Here is an 11,922-nt window from a genome sequence, read left to right as displayed (position 1 = left end):
GTTGCCTCGGCCGCTGGACAACACCAGGAGGAGGGCAGAGGCCTGGCCAGGGCCCTGCAGGCCGCCGGGGCCAGGGACAGAGACGGAAGCAGCGCATACCTCCTTTCCTGCAGGCCCGGGTGGGCGGGGCGCCTGGAGAGGGCCGGGGGAGGGGCAGAGAGGTGCCCACCCCCAGGTCCCCGGCGGGGTGAAGAGTGCATGGCCTGGGGGGAGCGGGTGCAGGCCTCTCTGGGGTGGGCCGTGGGTGTTGCACAAAGCCAGCCTCTGTGTCTCCTGAATGGGCAGCTTCATCCCAGGCCCTAGCGGACGGGCCCTGGACCAGCCCGTCTGGGGAGGCGAGAGGTGTGGCCGCAGTGATCGGGGCTGAGGCCAGAGACCTGGCCTTTGCCCAACCCAGGCCCTGCTGTCCTCCTGGCGGGAAAGTGAAGAAGCCCCTCAGAGGGTTTGAGGCTTGTCCGATTCCCCGCTGGGCGGGGCACGGCCTTCTGGGGCTCGGGAAGTTCTCACCAAAGTCCCTGGCTACTTCACCCTCCTTCCTGGGCCCCCCAAGGCGAGGGAGGGCTGCAGCTCCACACAGGCCGGAGCCAGGGCCCGGGCTCCAGACCGAATTCCCGGGTGCAGAGGCGGCCGTCCAGCGGGTGGTCGAGCGGGGGCGGGGGGGGGGGGCACCAGCGCTGGGCCCTGGGGCTACACGAGTCTGTCACTAGGCCTGAACCGGGGTCTCCTCACCTGCAAGATGGGATGATAAAAAGTACCCGTGTGTACGCTCAGCCCTGAACGGAGCTCCTCAGCCCCGGCACACTCTGTCCGGGGTGCCCTGTGCCCTGTAGGATATTAAGGTTCCAGAAGCGCCCCCAGTTGTGACAAGCCACTAGTATCCCCAGACATTGCCACGTGTCCCCTGGGGGTTAGACTAACCCGACTCACTGACGGCCTCAGGCAGACATTGGCACAGCTGGGCAAAGGCTTGGCGTGGTAGAGGAAGGTGGGCGTCCTGCAGAGCCCTGGGTGGGGGAGAAGGGGTGGCCGGGGCTTCGGAGAGGACGTGCGGGCAGGCTGCGCGTGGAGGAGCTTCCGCGGCTGTACCAGCAGGGACGCCCACCGGGATGCCCTGATCTCCCACGGGACACCGAGGCTGGCGGCAGGAGGGCGGGCCCTCGCCGGGTTTGGCGGGGCCCCACTTGAGTGACCCGCGAGCGACACAGTCCCCACCTGCGGCCCGCCCCCCGCACCCCAGCTTCCTTGCGTCTCTCTGGGGGGAAGAAGAGCTGAGTCAGTGGCCCTGAGCTTGAACCTGTGGCCCTGGGGAGCCCTCCACCAATTGCTTGTTAGCGGGGGAGGGGGGCCTTCCTGCCTGCCCTCTGGGATCGTCCGTGGGCGGCCTCAGGCTGGCGGAGGCCGGCTGCGCCCCCTCTGCCGCCCTGTCCCTCCCCAGGTCCCCGGCATCTCGCCCGCCGCTGCTGGGGACTCTGCTGGCACCGGGCACGGCCAGCTGCCGCGCCGCCCGACACGGACCCGCTCGAGTCAGCAGAAACCGCCCGACTCCGGCAGGATCAAAATAACCTCCTTCCTTTTCCAGCACTTGAGGGTTTTTCCGCCTTCTGGGGGAAAAACAAAACAAACCCGAAAAAAAGAAATGAGAGCTGCAGTGTTTGCAGCCGCCCGGAATGGGGTTTCTCTGAGGCCTCTTCCCAGCGGTGGCCCGCACACGCTCTGTCCCGTGGAGGGTGGTATGTCTTCGTGCGTCTCGCGTGTGTGATAGATGTGTCTGTACGTGGCTGTGTTATCTGTGTTCGTTTGTGTTGGCGTGTGTGTGGGTGTGTAGGGGTGCTGACGCTTTTGCATATTAGGTGTGCATGTGTGTTGGGGTGTGTGGGTGCTCAGACGCCCCGAGCCTCTGCCCGCACCAGCGTCCCTGAGGTCTCACGTGTCCCCTTGGTCTTGCAGCGGAGCTGGAGTTCGTTGAGATCACCGTCATCGTGGTGGTGGTGATGGTGATGGTGGTGGTGATCACGTGTCTGCTGAGCCATTACAAACTGTCCGCGCGCTCCTTCATTGGTCGGCACAGCCAGGGCAGGAGGAGGGAAGACGCCCTGTCCTCGGTGAGTGCCTGCCCTCCCTGAGCTTCCGGGGGCCCGTGGACGCCCCTCATCAAGTGCCTGTGGGGTCAGGGTCGGGTGCTCACAGGAGCTGACGGTAGGGAGACAGTCTGGGGGGGCTGGGGGGGGCTTCTGGGTATAGGCAGTGACCCAGATGGAAGGGAGCCCGTGGACCAGTCCATGCAGTGGGGCTTTGGTCCCCAGATCCATCCGTCCATCCATCCGTCGGACAGACATTTACTGAGCACCCTCTGTGTGTCTAGAGCCTTCCCAGGCATTGGGGGGAGACAGCTTCGAGCAGGTCGCGGGGGGGTGCTGCCTGATGGGCCGGATGTAGACAGACAGGAGCGCCGGCTGCTCCGAAGGAAGCTGAAAGGAGTCACCGGGAATCCCAGAGGCTGGTTTACCCAGGACAGTCGAGGTGAGCCCCTGAAGCCGAGCTCTGGAGGGAGAAACAAGGGTGGGGTGCAGAGTGGGTGAGTGCAGGAAGGGTGAGAAGGACAAACGCGGCACGGTCCTTGCTGTCCCTACAGAACTGCAGTTTGATATGTTACTAGAACTGTGTGCCCTGTTGGGCATTCTGGAAACCCAGGAATATCCCCACAAAACTCCACAAACTGGGGCAGGTGGAGCAGCTCCCAGCGGTTTGGGAACTCGCCCTCGTCCAGACCTGAGCACCCACGTTCCCCTCATTCACCTGCACCTTCGGTGCCACCCCTGCCCGCCGCTCCGTGTTCCTCAGCAGATGGACCAGGGGGCGGTGTAGAGTCCATCACTAAACAGTTTCCATCTCCACGCCTGTCAGGTGTAATTTAACAACCTGGACAGAAGTAGCTGTCTGAGGGACGGGCTGCAGATGACACGGAGAGGGGGGCCCGTGGGCGGCCCCGGGGCTGTGCAGGGAGCACATCTCTGAGCCCGTGTTCACCGGGCGCTGGGGGGAAGCGGCAGCGGGCATGGCCTCCCGGCTCTGGGGGACGCCTGGGGCCGGCGCTGGTGCCCAGAGTCTGTGGGACTGAGCTGAGTCAGGCTGGCAGGCCTGTCCCTGGCAAATTTGGGCATCTCCGCTTGCGTCAGGCCTCAGTATGTCACCAGGTTGCCAGGGCAAGGCGCATCCACTCTGGTCCCTCTGACGGGAGCACTGGGCGCCCCAAACCCGAGGCCGGTCTGTCCGGAGGACACTCGGCAGCTCCCTGCAGGGCTAACCTGCGTGTTTATTTGCTGTCGCTGTTGCCTGAGTGACAGTGCCACCAGCTGCACTGCCACGTCCGCGCTCAGTAATCCCTCCCACATTTTACAGAGGAGAAACGGGGGCTCAGAGAGGTGGGAACATTTGCCTAGGGCCACACAGCTTCTAAGCGACAGCTTGAAGAGCCCATGACCCGTTTTGTCCCATCTCGGATGCTGGGGCAAGCTTTGGACAAATGAGAAGACGTCAGCCTGGTAGCCGTGCTCCAGGGTGGGGCATCCTACCCCCTCTGAGCCTCAGTGTGTGCGTCTGTAAAATGGGTGGAGCGAGCCTTTCTCCTTCCTACCCTGCATGGTCACAGGGAGGGTGAAGTTAGCTGAGGGAGCTGGGGAGATGGCAGAGGTTCCAGCGTGAGGGACCCGTGCCACCATAGCGGGGACAGCCCTGTAGGCAGCACTGGGACTTCGTGCCCAGGTGGAGGTCAAGATTCGGGTTCTGGTTCCTGAACATCTGAGGTTAAAAGAAAGTCTCCCCTGCCCCCCTGCCCCCGGCCGACTTCTACCAGCCACCTGCACAGGCCCCCGGGGATGCCCAGCTGGGTAAACATGGAGGCTTGTTAGACCTGAAGTACGTGTGGCGGCTCCCCTGGGGCCCCTGCCAGACAGGGCGTGTCTGAGGAGTCTCGAGGGCCCATGACCTCCCAGAGAGACCCAAACGCAGCCGCCGTCTGCTTGGCGCTGGGCCCACCCCTGGCATGGCTGTCCTGCCGTGGCCCCTTTTCAGGGTGAACCTCTGGGAGTTCATTTCCTCATCTGTCAGAGGGTGGGGCTCAGGTGCAGGTAAAGCCCTGTGGCCCTGGGACCTCACTTCCCCACCTGATGCTGCTGCCAGAGAAGCTGGAAAATACTGCAGGGGTACAGACTGTGGCTCGGCGTCTGCAGCTGAAGGCAGGGCGGGAGTCAGCCAGGTCCAGATAGACCAGGGCCGGGTGCCCACTCTGTGCGTCAGGTTTCTGGGCTCATCCCCACGGTCTCTTCTGTGGCTGCAGTGGCCCTGCAGCAGCCTTCTTGGTGGTGTGACGGACTGTCTGGCCCTTGATGGAGCCAGTTTGCGGACCCCTGGTCTAGATGGGGAAGCCATGGGCAGCTGGACGAACTCTCCAAGGAAGCTTTTAGAAAGAGAAGGAGGTGTCGGGAAGTGGAGCGGGGGTGAGAGAAGGAGCTGCCAGGAGCAGCCCTGTGGGCACTGGCACCTGGAAAGGCGTCAGGGCCATTCACTGAATAAGAGAACAAGGTGAGTTAAGACACAGCCTGTGGGCAGGTGTAGTGCAGCCAGCTGGCCTCCGGGTTCCTCACAGCAGGGCCAGGCTGATACAGGAGCTGAGATGCTGTGGGAGGCGCATCCGGCAGGTGGGAGGTTCCTGGAGGCCTCCCTGGAGGAGGAGGTGACCTCCAGGTGCACAAGTTGGGCGTAGTCAGGTGACAAGGATGGAAGTGATTCTGGGGTCTGCGGTGGGGCCTCCCAAGCAGTGACTGGTATTTTCCTAAGCACTGTGGGTGGAGACTCCCCGGGCTAGGGCTCGACGGAGGGCTGGGGGGTGGGCAGTGGTGGGAAGACGTTGTGGGGACCTCGAACAGAGGGCCTCCTAGGGGGGTTTTAGGCAGGGGCCCGTCTGGGTCACATTTATCCAAGTTGACCTTGGCTGCTTGCACCCCTCCCCAGGACTCCCGACTTGAATGGGGAGCAGGTGGATGTCCCCCCATCTGCTTCCTGGTGCTCACATGGACTGTGCCAGGGGCCCGACTGGGGGCCACAGAGCCTGCCGGGGTCGGCTTGAGCCCGAATGCTTCTGGAGGCGGTGGGCGAGGTTTGGATCCCAGCACTGCGCGCTACCAGCGGGAGCAGCTCGGCTCAGCCACCTGACCTCCGCCTTGCCGGCTTTGTCGGGATGTCGGGAGAGTTGAGTTAGTGCTTTAAAGAGCATAGCACAGTGCCTGGCGCCAAGGCGTTCCTAATATCAGTAACAGAATGGCCCTTGATGACCATATTAACAGTAATCGTGTATGTCTGCCCTCCGTATCCCCACGCCCGGAATAAACTAGACCCCAGTGAGTCTTTGTGGGGTGCTTTCCTGATGAGAGACACAGAGCTCCCCTAGTGGCCGTATAGGAAATTGCAGCCCTCCTGGCAATTCCTCCCCAGACTGCCAGTGAGAATCGTCGTACAAGGGAACCCTCAAGAAAACATGTCCCCCAAAAAACTTTGGGGTGATAGATATGTTCATTATCTTGATTGTGGTGATGGGCTCCTGGTAGATACCTATGCCACAACAACCAAATTGTATGCTTTGAATATGTGCAGTTGATTATATGTCAGTTACATCTCAATAAAACTGTAAAATTAGAGGAAGGAAGGCATCCCTCCCCATAGGCCCGGGCCTATCCATGCGTATCACCGGAACAGAAGTGGTGCTGCATGATGGCATGATTAACTCTCCTGTATTTCTTCATCTATAAACTGGGCCCCCAACCACGGGGGCAAGACAGACTATAGTAAGTGCTAAGTAAATACGTGGACAAGGTGATTACAGACATGATGGATGCTTTGAAGGAGATAAGCAGATGACGGGATGTTTAATGGGAGAAGGCCCTTCAGATAATGGTGCCAGAGAAAGCCTGCGGTGGGCACTGGAATTGAAAAGCGAGAAGGAGCCAGCTGTGCAGTGGGGCAGCCAGTGCGAAGGCCCCGTGGTGCACAGTTAGCACTTCCATGCACTAAATAGCGGGTCAGCGCGACAGGAGGGAGAGTGGTGGTGGCACCCGGCACTGTCACAGGCTCACTGAGCGTTGCGCGCACCCCAGGGGCTTTTGCATGTTCGCCTCCTTCAGTTCTTCGACAGATACTGCAGTTATGCACGTTTTCAGATGCAGTAACTTGACCGAGGTCGCACAGCAAGTACCTAGGCTTTCTTAGCCGGTTCACCCGTGCATTTGGATGTGTTCTAAGGCCCACGGAAGCTGCTGGAGGGTTTTGAGAAGGAGGGACCCACGAATCAGATGTATGTTTTGGAAAGTGTGAGTTCGGAGGATGCATTTTCGGGGAGCAGCCTTGGGACCTGGGAGATCAGCGATTGTGTCATGTCCGAGAGAAACGTCCAGGCCCGGGCTGGGGTCGCTGCAGTGGGGCTGAAGAGGGGGATGGGTGCAGCATCTCATGCCGAGTGGAGGCTCTCAGAGTCCACGCCAGGCTGCCCCTTGGCTCTCCCACCTCTGCCCGTCCCGCTGACCCTGTCCTCTTCCTCCCCGTACAGGAAGGATGCCTCTGGCCCTCGGAGAGCACGGTGTCAGGCAGTGGAATCCCGGAGGTGAGACCCAGTGCTGCCTCCCCTCCACCACTACCCTCCCCCTGCCCCCCCAACCCCCCACCCAAGGCTGCTATAGTGGACGCCGAAGGCCCCCTACCCAGTAGCTCCCCTAATCCGGACCGGGGTCACCTCCCCTGCTAGTAGAGCGGCTACAGGAGGCCCACACCTGCCCTTCTCTGAAGAATCCTCCTTGGTTGCTGGCATCGTCCCTACTGGGACATCATACGCTCCCCACCCCCAGGGAGCAGCCCTCAGTATCTGCGACACCGAAGGCCAAAGGCTGCCCTCTTCCAACTGTGTGACGATGTTCACACTCCAGGGCTCGCCAGTCGTCAGGGGGCTGGACCCTGGGCTTGGCTCCTCCCCCCGCCACCCGGCGGCCATCTCTCCCTTTCCCCAGAGAGCAGAGTCACAGGGGCCCTGCCGCTGGGGGGACACTCACTCTGCTCTTACCCTCCAGCCGCAGGTCTACGCCCCGCCCCGGCCCACCGACCGCCTGGCCGTGCCCGCCTTCGCCCAGCGGGACCGCTTCCACCGCTTCCAGCCCACCTACCCATACCTGCAGCACGAGATCGACCTGCCGCCCACCATCTCGCTGTCGGACGGGGAGGAGCCCCCGCCCTACCAGGGCCCATGCACGCTCCAGCTGCGGGACCCCGAGCAGCAGCTGGAGCTGAACCGGGAGTCGGTGCGCGCGCCCCCAAACAGAACCATCTTCGACAGCGACCTGATGGACAGCGCCATGCTGGGCGGCCCCTGCCCTCCCAGCAGTAACTCGGGCATCAGCGCCACGTGCTACGGGGGCGGTGGGCGCATGGAGGGGCCACCCCCCACCTACAGCGAGGTCATCGGCCACTACCCCGGGGCCTCCACCTTCCAGCACCAGCAGAGCAGCGGGCCGGCCTCCTTGCTGGAGGGGACCCGGCTGCACCCCGCACACATCGCCCCCCTGGAGAGCACAGCGGCCTGGAGCAAAGAGAAGGATAAACAGAAGGGACACCCCCTCTAGGAGTCCCGGGGGGCCAGGGCCGGGGCCGCAGTAGGTAAAACAGCAAAACACTCCGCACTTCTTGAAAGAAAAGAGAGAGAAGGACGGGGCGACACACAGGAAACTGCGACGCATGACCATCCTCTCCCCACCTCTCTGTGTGTAAATATTTACATGTTCTGTCTGGTCTGAATGCACAAAGCTAAGAAGACTTGCAAAAAAAACCATGTTTCTCTGTTGAGCTGCGTCTTGAAGGCAAAAGAGGAAACAAAATTCTACGCTAGTCTTTCCTGTTTCTAGTTGAGCTGCGTGCGTGAATGCTTACTTTCTTCTGTTTGTTTATGATGATTTCACTTAACTTTAAAGACATATTTGCACAAAACCTTTGTTTAAAGATCTGCAATATTATATAAATATAAATATATATAAAATAAGAGAGACTGTATGTGCGAGGGCAGGAGTATTTTTGTATTAGAAGAGGCCTATTACAAAAAAAAAAAAGTTGTTTTCTGAGCTAGAAGAGAAAAAAAAAAAGGCCATTTTTGAGTGCCAACTCAGAAAGTGTGTATTACCTTGTAAAGAAAAAAAACTACAAAGCAGGGGTTTAGAGTTATTTATATAAATGTTGAGCTTTTGCACTATTTTTTAATATAAATATGTCAGTGCTTGTTTGATGGAAACTTCTATCAACGTCTGTCGAGACTTTTAAGGGAGAAATGTTGGAATTTCACGGTGGACGTCAGGCAGAGGGTGGGCTCCACGCTGAGTCTGGAGAGAGGCTCCCAGAGGGGCTGATTTCCTGCAGAGTGGAAGCTTCTGTCTAGTGATAGGTTATTACCTCGTTATACATTCCCTCCCGAAGGAGACGCATTTTTTTCCCCTCTGGGCCAGGACAGCCTTTGGATCGCAAAGAAAATAGGAAAGTTACTCGAGGCCCCAAGTTCCAGGAGGTGGGCTTTGCTCTTCCCAAAATGAAGATACACTGTTACTGAAGGAATCTTAGTATTTTCTCCTCTTTTCCGAACCACGAAGGTCCCTGTAGGAAGGGGCTCGCTAAGGTGCTCTCTGCCCCCTGCCTGCCTCGCCAGGGCCACGCCAGAGGCGGTCAGGTGGCTCGCGCGTGCAGGATGCTCTGGTGATTCAGACTCTACCGGCTGAGGTGGGTGCAGCCCACTGGCGTATAGGAAAGGCCCAAAGGACTAGCCATGTGACCTCATCCCTGTCTTTATGTATTGATTCTCACGTAACAGGCCCATAACCAGAAGACCAGAGATGAAAAGGTGACACGCCCAGGTTTCTCCCAGGACACTGCAAAAGGGTTATAACGAGAAAGACAGTCGAACCAACGCGAACTCGAGCTTTAGGATGTAGAAGCAGAATTCTTTCCCTTCTCCTCTCTTTCGCATTTCATTCCCTTCCCCGTGGAAACCATCGTTTTTGATGTGTTTGTGTATCTGTGTTTTCATAAGCGTCTTCATCAGACACAACTCTTGTTTACCAGGGTTTTACTGAGTAGATGTCGGCGGGACCCCTTGCTGGTGGCGTGCGTGTGTGCAAGTAGAGAAGGCGGGGAGAGAGCGGAGTCGGGGTCCTCCCTCCCACCAAGGGTGGGCTAATACTCCATGGGGTGACGCCCTTAGCAGGAGAGCAGGCCGCCCTGCCCCCTGCCCCCTGCATCCCACGGAGGTGTCTTTTCATCTTCGGCAGAATGCCAACTAGCCGGTTAACATAAGAGAAAGGTATAAGAGGCAATAAGTATTGATTTTAAACAACTTTTTTATTACTTGAAAAACAAAAACTCGAGAACAGTTTTGAAGTTCTGACCATTTGAACTCTATTTCTATACGTACCTTTTAAGACCACGGTGACCAATAGATGACCGAGGTGTCTGAGTGCCCGCTCACCAGCCTGGCAGAAAGTTCTGGTACCTTGACAATAAAACCTGCCTCTCCGTGAGGTCTTCAGCCTAACCTTTGCCTAACCTTTGCTTCTCTCTCAAAAATTCTTTGAAAAGGTCATTCATGCAGAGACATCCATAGTTTGTCCTGAAAGGTACAGGGACACATTTATAGATAAAGTTTAAAAAAAAAAAAAAAATCGTTCCTTTATGTGAAACGTCTCCCTAGTGCCTTACTGAGAAAGCGGTTGACCCCTTTTGTCCCCCGGCAGCGGCGTTCCTGGACAACGCCCTGCTCACCCGGGCCCGGCCTTCCCGCTCGAGGTGGACAGAGGGCTACTGCTTCTTTAAAAACATCCCCATCGCCTCGTGCCGTGTCCCACCCACCCGCCCTCCACCCTGGATGTGCCTCCCTTGGGTCAGGCCACCCCTCCTGCCCCGCCAGCCTCTTGTCAGTACTCGTTGATCTCCCACCTGGGTCACAAACCTAGTCGTGGACCTTGTTTGTGTGAGTAGCGTAGCAGCAGACGAGAGCCAGGCCCAAGTGTTCCCGAGGTCCTCGAACCAAACCTTGAATCTCGTTGCTGGGTGGTGCGGTCTGCCGTTGCCGTATGAGCAGCGAGGTAGAAGAAGGAAGCAGGTGAGGGGGTTACTGACCTCAGCTGGCTTGAGGGCAGAGCACCCTCCCCATGCCCCCATTACGCCCCAGGATGGCGGTCCAGGCCTCAAGGCCGCCGCCTTGTCCCTGGGCTCCGTGCCTAGCGGATGACAGTTGCAGAAGTTCATGGTGGAGCAGCTCGTCAAGGCCAGGGCACCTCCCAAGAAAACCATGGGGTGTGTTTCTGCAGACCTCTTGGTTTCCCTGCTGGACCCAGAGCCCTGAGGGTACACTCCTTCCACTAGGTGTTAGCTGTCGTGTCCTTACCTTTGAAAAGCCTTTGCGCATCCCTCGGGAGGCCCCCTTTTTTCAGTAGAAAGTTGGTGGGGTTGGGGGTGGCCCTTGGCAGTGGCCGGTTGGAGGGGGACCAGGCTGGGCTCAGAGAAGGTGGCAGAGCTTGGCTTTCTCTAAGCCTCTCATTGTTTCCCCGCTTGTCAATCATCACATTTCCTCCGGAGGAAAACTCTTTCCCCCGCCAAGCCCAGGTCCACACAGACGGACTTAGCAATGTGCCCTAAGAGCCGTCCACGTCCCCGTGCTTTTGCCAGGAGCTGAGAGCGACGCCTCCCCACGGCTAGCAAACACCGGGGCGGGGCGAGGACCGAACCCTTCCCAGTCCTTTTCTGTCTGCTCTGTGAATTGTACTTTTCAGAGAATTTTCTTTTCTACGTGCAACACCAAGCTTCCAGATCCGTAGAACGTGCTGATGACAAAGGAGAGAAAATGTTCCGTTTTGTTTGGTTTTCCGGAAACTGTGCTTCAAATTCTGCTGTACTATAGAGCTCGGAAGGACCTGCTGCGTTCTCATTTGCCTGCCTGGTTCCATGGTGGTTGTGCTGATGGTGACGCTTTCACGTTGCTCCCTTGGCGTTGGAACCGCTCTCTTTCGCAGCCCTGTTTCCCAAGTTCTGTTCAAGTTACACGTATGTAAACTCTCCGTGGCACGCTGGGTGCGGCGCCCGCGTTGCCGCTGCGTAAGACTCTGTATTTGGATGCCAGTCCACAGGCCTGATGAAATCGCTTGTTGTGTATCAATAATCATTAGTGGCAATGATGACATTCTGAAAAGCTGCAATACTTATACAATAAATTTTACAATTCTTTGGAACGAGGCTCTTTCGCTTTCTTGGGCTGCATTGCTTTCCCCCTACCACCCCACCGCCCTCGGCACCAACACTTGGATGCCTTTAGTGGGAAGGAAGCAATCCCTCGGAGCTGCTGTGTGGCCTTGAGCGATTCCATCAACCTCTCTGTTTTAATTCAGGCAGCGTTCAGGGAGCCCAGTGAAAACACTTGCACGGGCAGGGGGTGCGTCGGGTGACATTGGGGTAAAAGAGTTTGCAAAATACTGCCTACTTTTCCCCCCTCTTGGGATATCAGCCACCGTGGCACGATGAAAGCTCTGGTAAGGGCTGCGAGAAAGAAACTGTCTTAAATGGGGCTCTTCCAGAGACGTGGACTTGTGTGAAGGGATGTATCAAAGTTCTGCTCCCAGGGGAGACAGTGAAGGGAGCTGGGAAAAGGACAGAGGGAGGAGAAGTGCGAGGGGGACTGTTTTAGGCCAAGTCCCAGCCTCAGGCTGATCCGCAGGGAGTCTGGGAAGCTCTGGGATGCAGACTGCACCCGGGAGAGGCAGGCTCTCAGATGCTCCTGGCTCTTCCTGCCTGAGAGTGGGGCAGAGAGGACTCCCCCAGGCCCCAGGGTGGCCCTCTGAAAACATCCCCAGA

The 11,922-nt window shown here is 58.3% G+C and overlaps 1 protein-coding gene and 1 long non-coding RNA gene across 3 annotated transcripts in view; both read left to right on the top strand.

Annotated features, from left to right (window-relative positions):
- LOC137208110 (uncharacterized) overlaps positions 1-857 on the top strand; it is a 45,558-nt gene extending 44,701 nt beyond the window's left edge. The window contains exon 2 of the long non-coding RNA XR_010935462.1: positions 398-857. This is a non-coding gene — a long non-coding RNA (uncharacterized lncRNA). The remainder of the gene's footprint in view (positions 1-397) is intronic.
- Positions 1-11,303, top strand: part of PMEPA1 (prostate transmembrane protein, androgen induced 1) — a 58,615-nt gene extending 47,312 nt beyond the window's left edge. For both annotated transcript variants that reach the window (XM_067708592.1, XM_067708591.1), the window contains exons 2-4: positions 1,948-2,102; positions 6,599-6,652; positions 7,113-11,303. In XM_067708592.1, coding sequence (XP_067564693.1) covers positions 1,992-2,102; positions 6,599-6,652; positions 7,113-7,661 — 714 coding nt within the window. In that variant the 5' untranslated portion in view covers positions 1,948-1,991 and the 3' untranslated portion in view covers positions 7,662-11,303. The remainder of the gene's footprint in view (positions 1-1,947; positions 2,103-6,598; positions 6,653-7,112) is intronic.
- Positions 11,304-11,922: the final 619 nt, after the last annotated feature.

Source organism: Pseudorca crassidens, chromosome 15 (assembly GCF_039906515.1).
Source record: "Pseudorca crassidens isolate mPseCra1 chromosome 15, mPseCra1.hap1, whole genome shotgun sequence".
Classification (NCBI taxonomy): Eukaryota; Metazoa; Chordata; class Mammalia; order Artiodactyla; family Delphinidae; genus Pseudorca; species Pseudorca crassidens.
The sequence above is the reverse complement of the archived record's forward strand: the minus strand, read 5'-3'. Positions and strand labels throughout refer to the sequence as shown.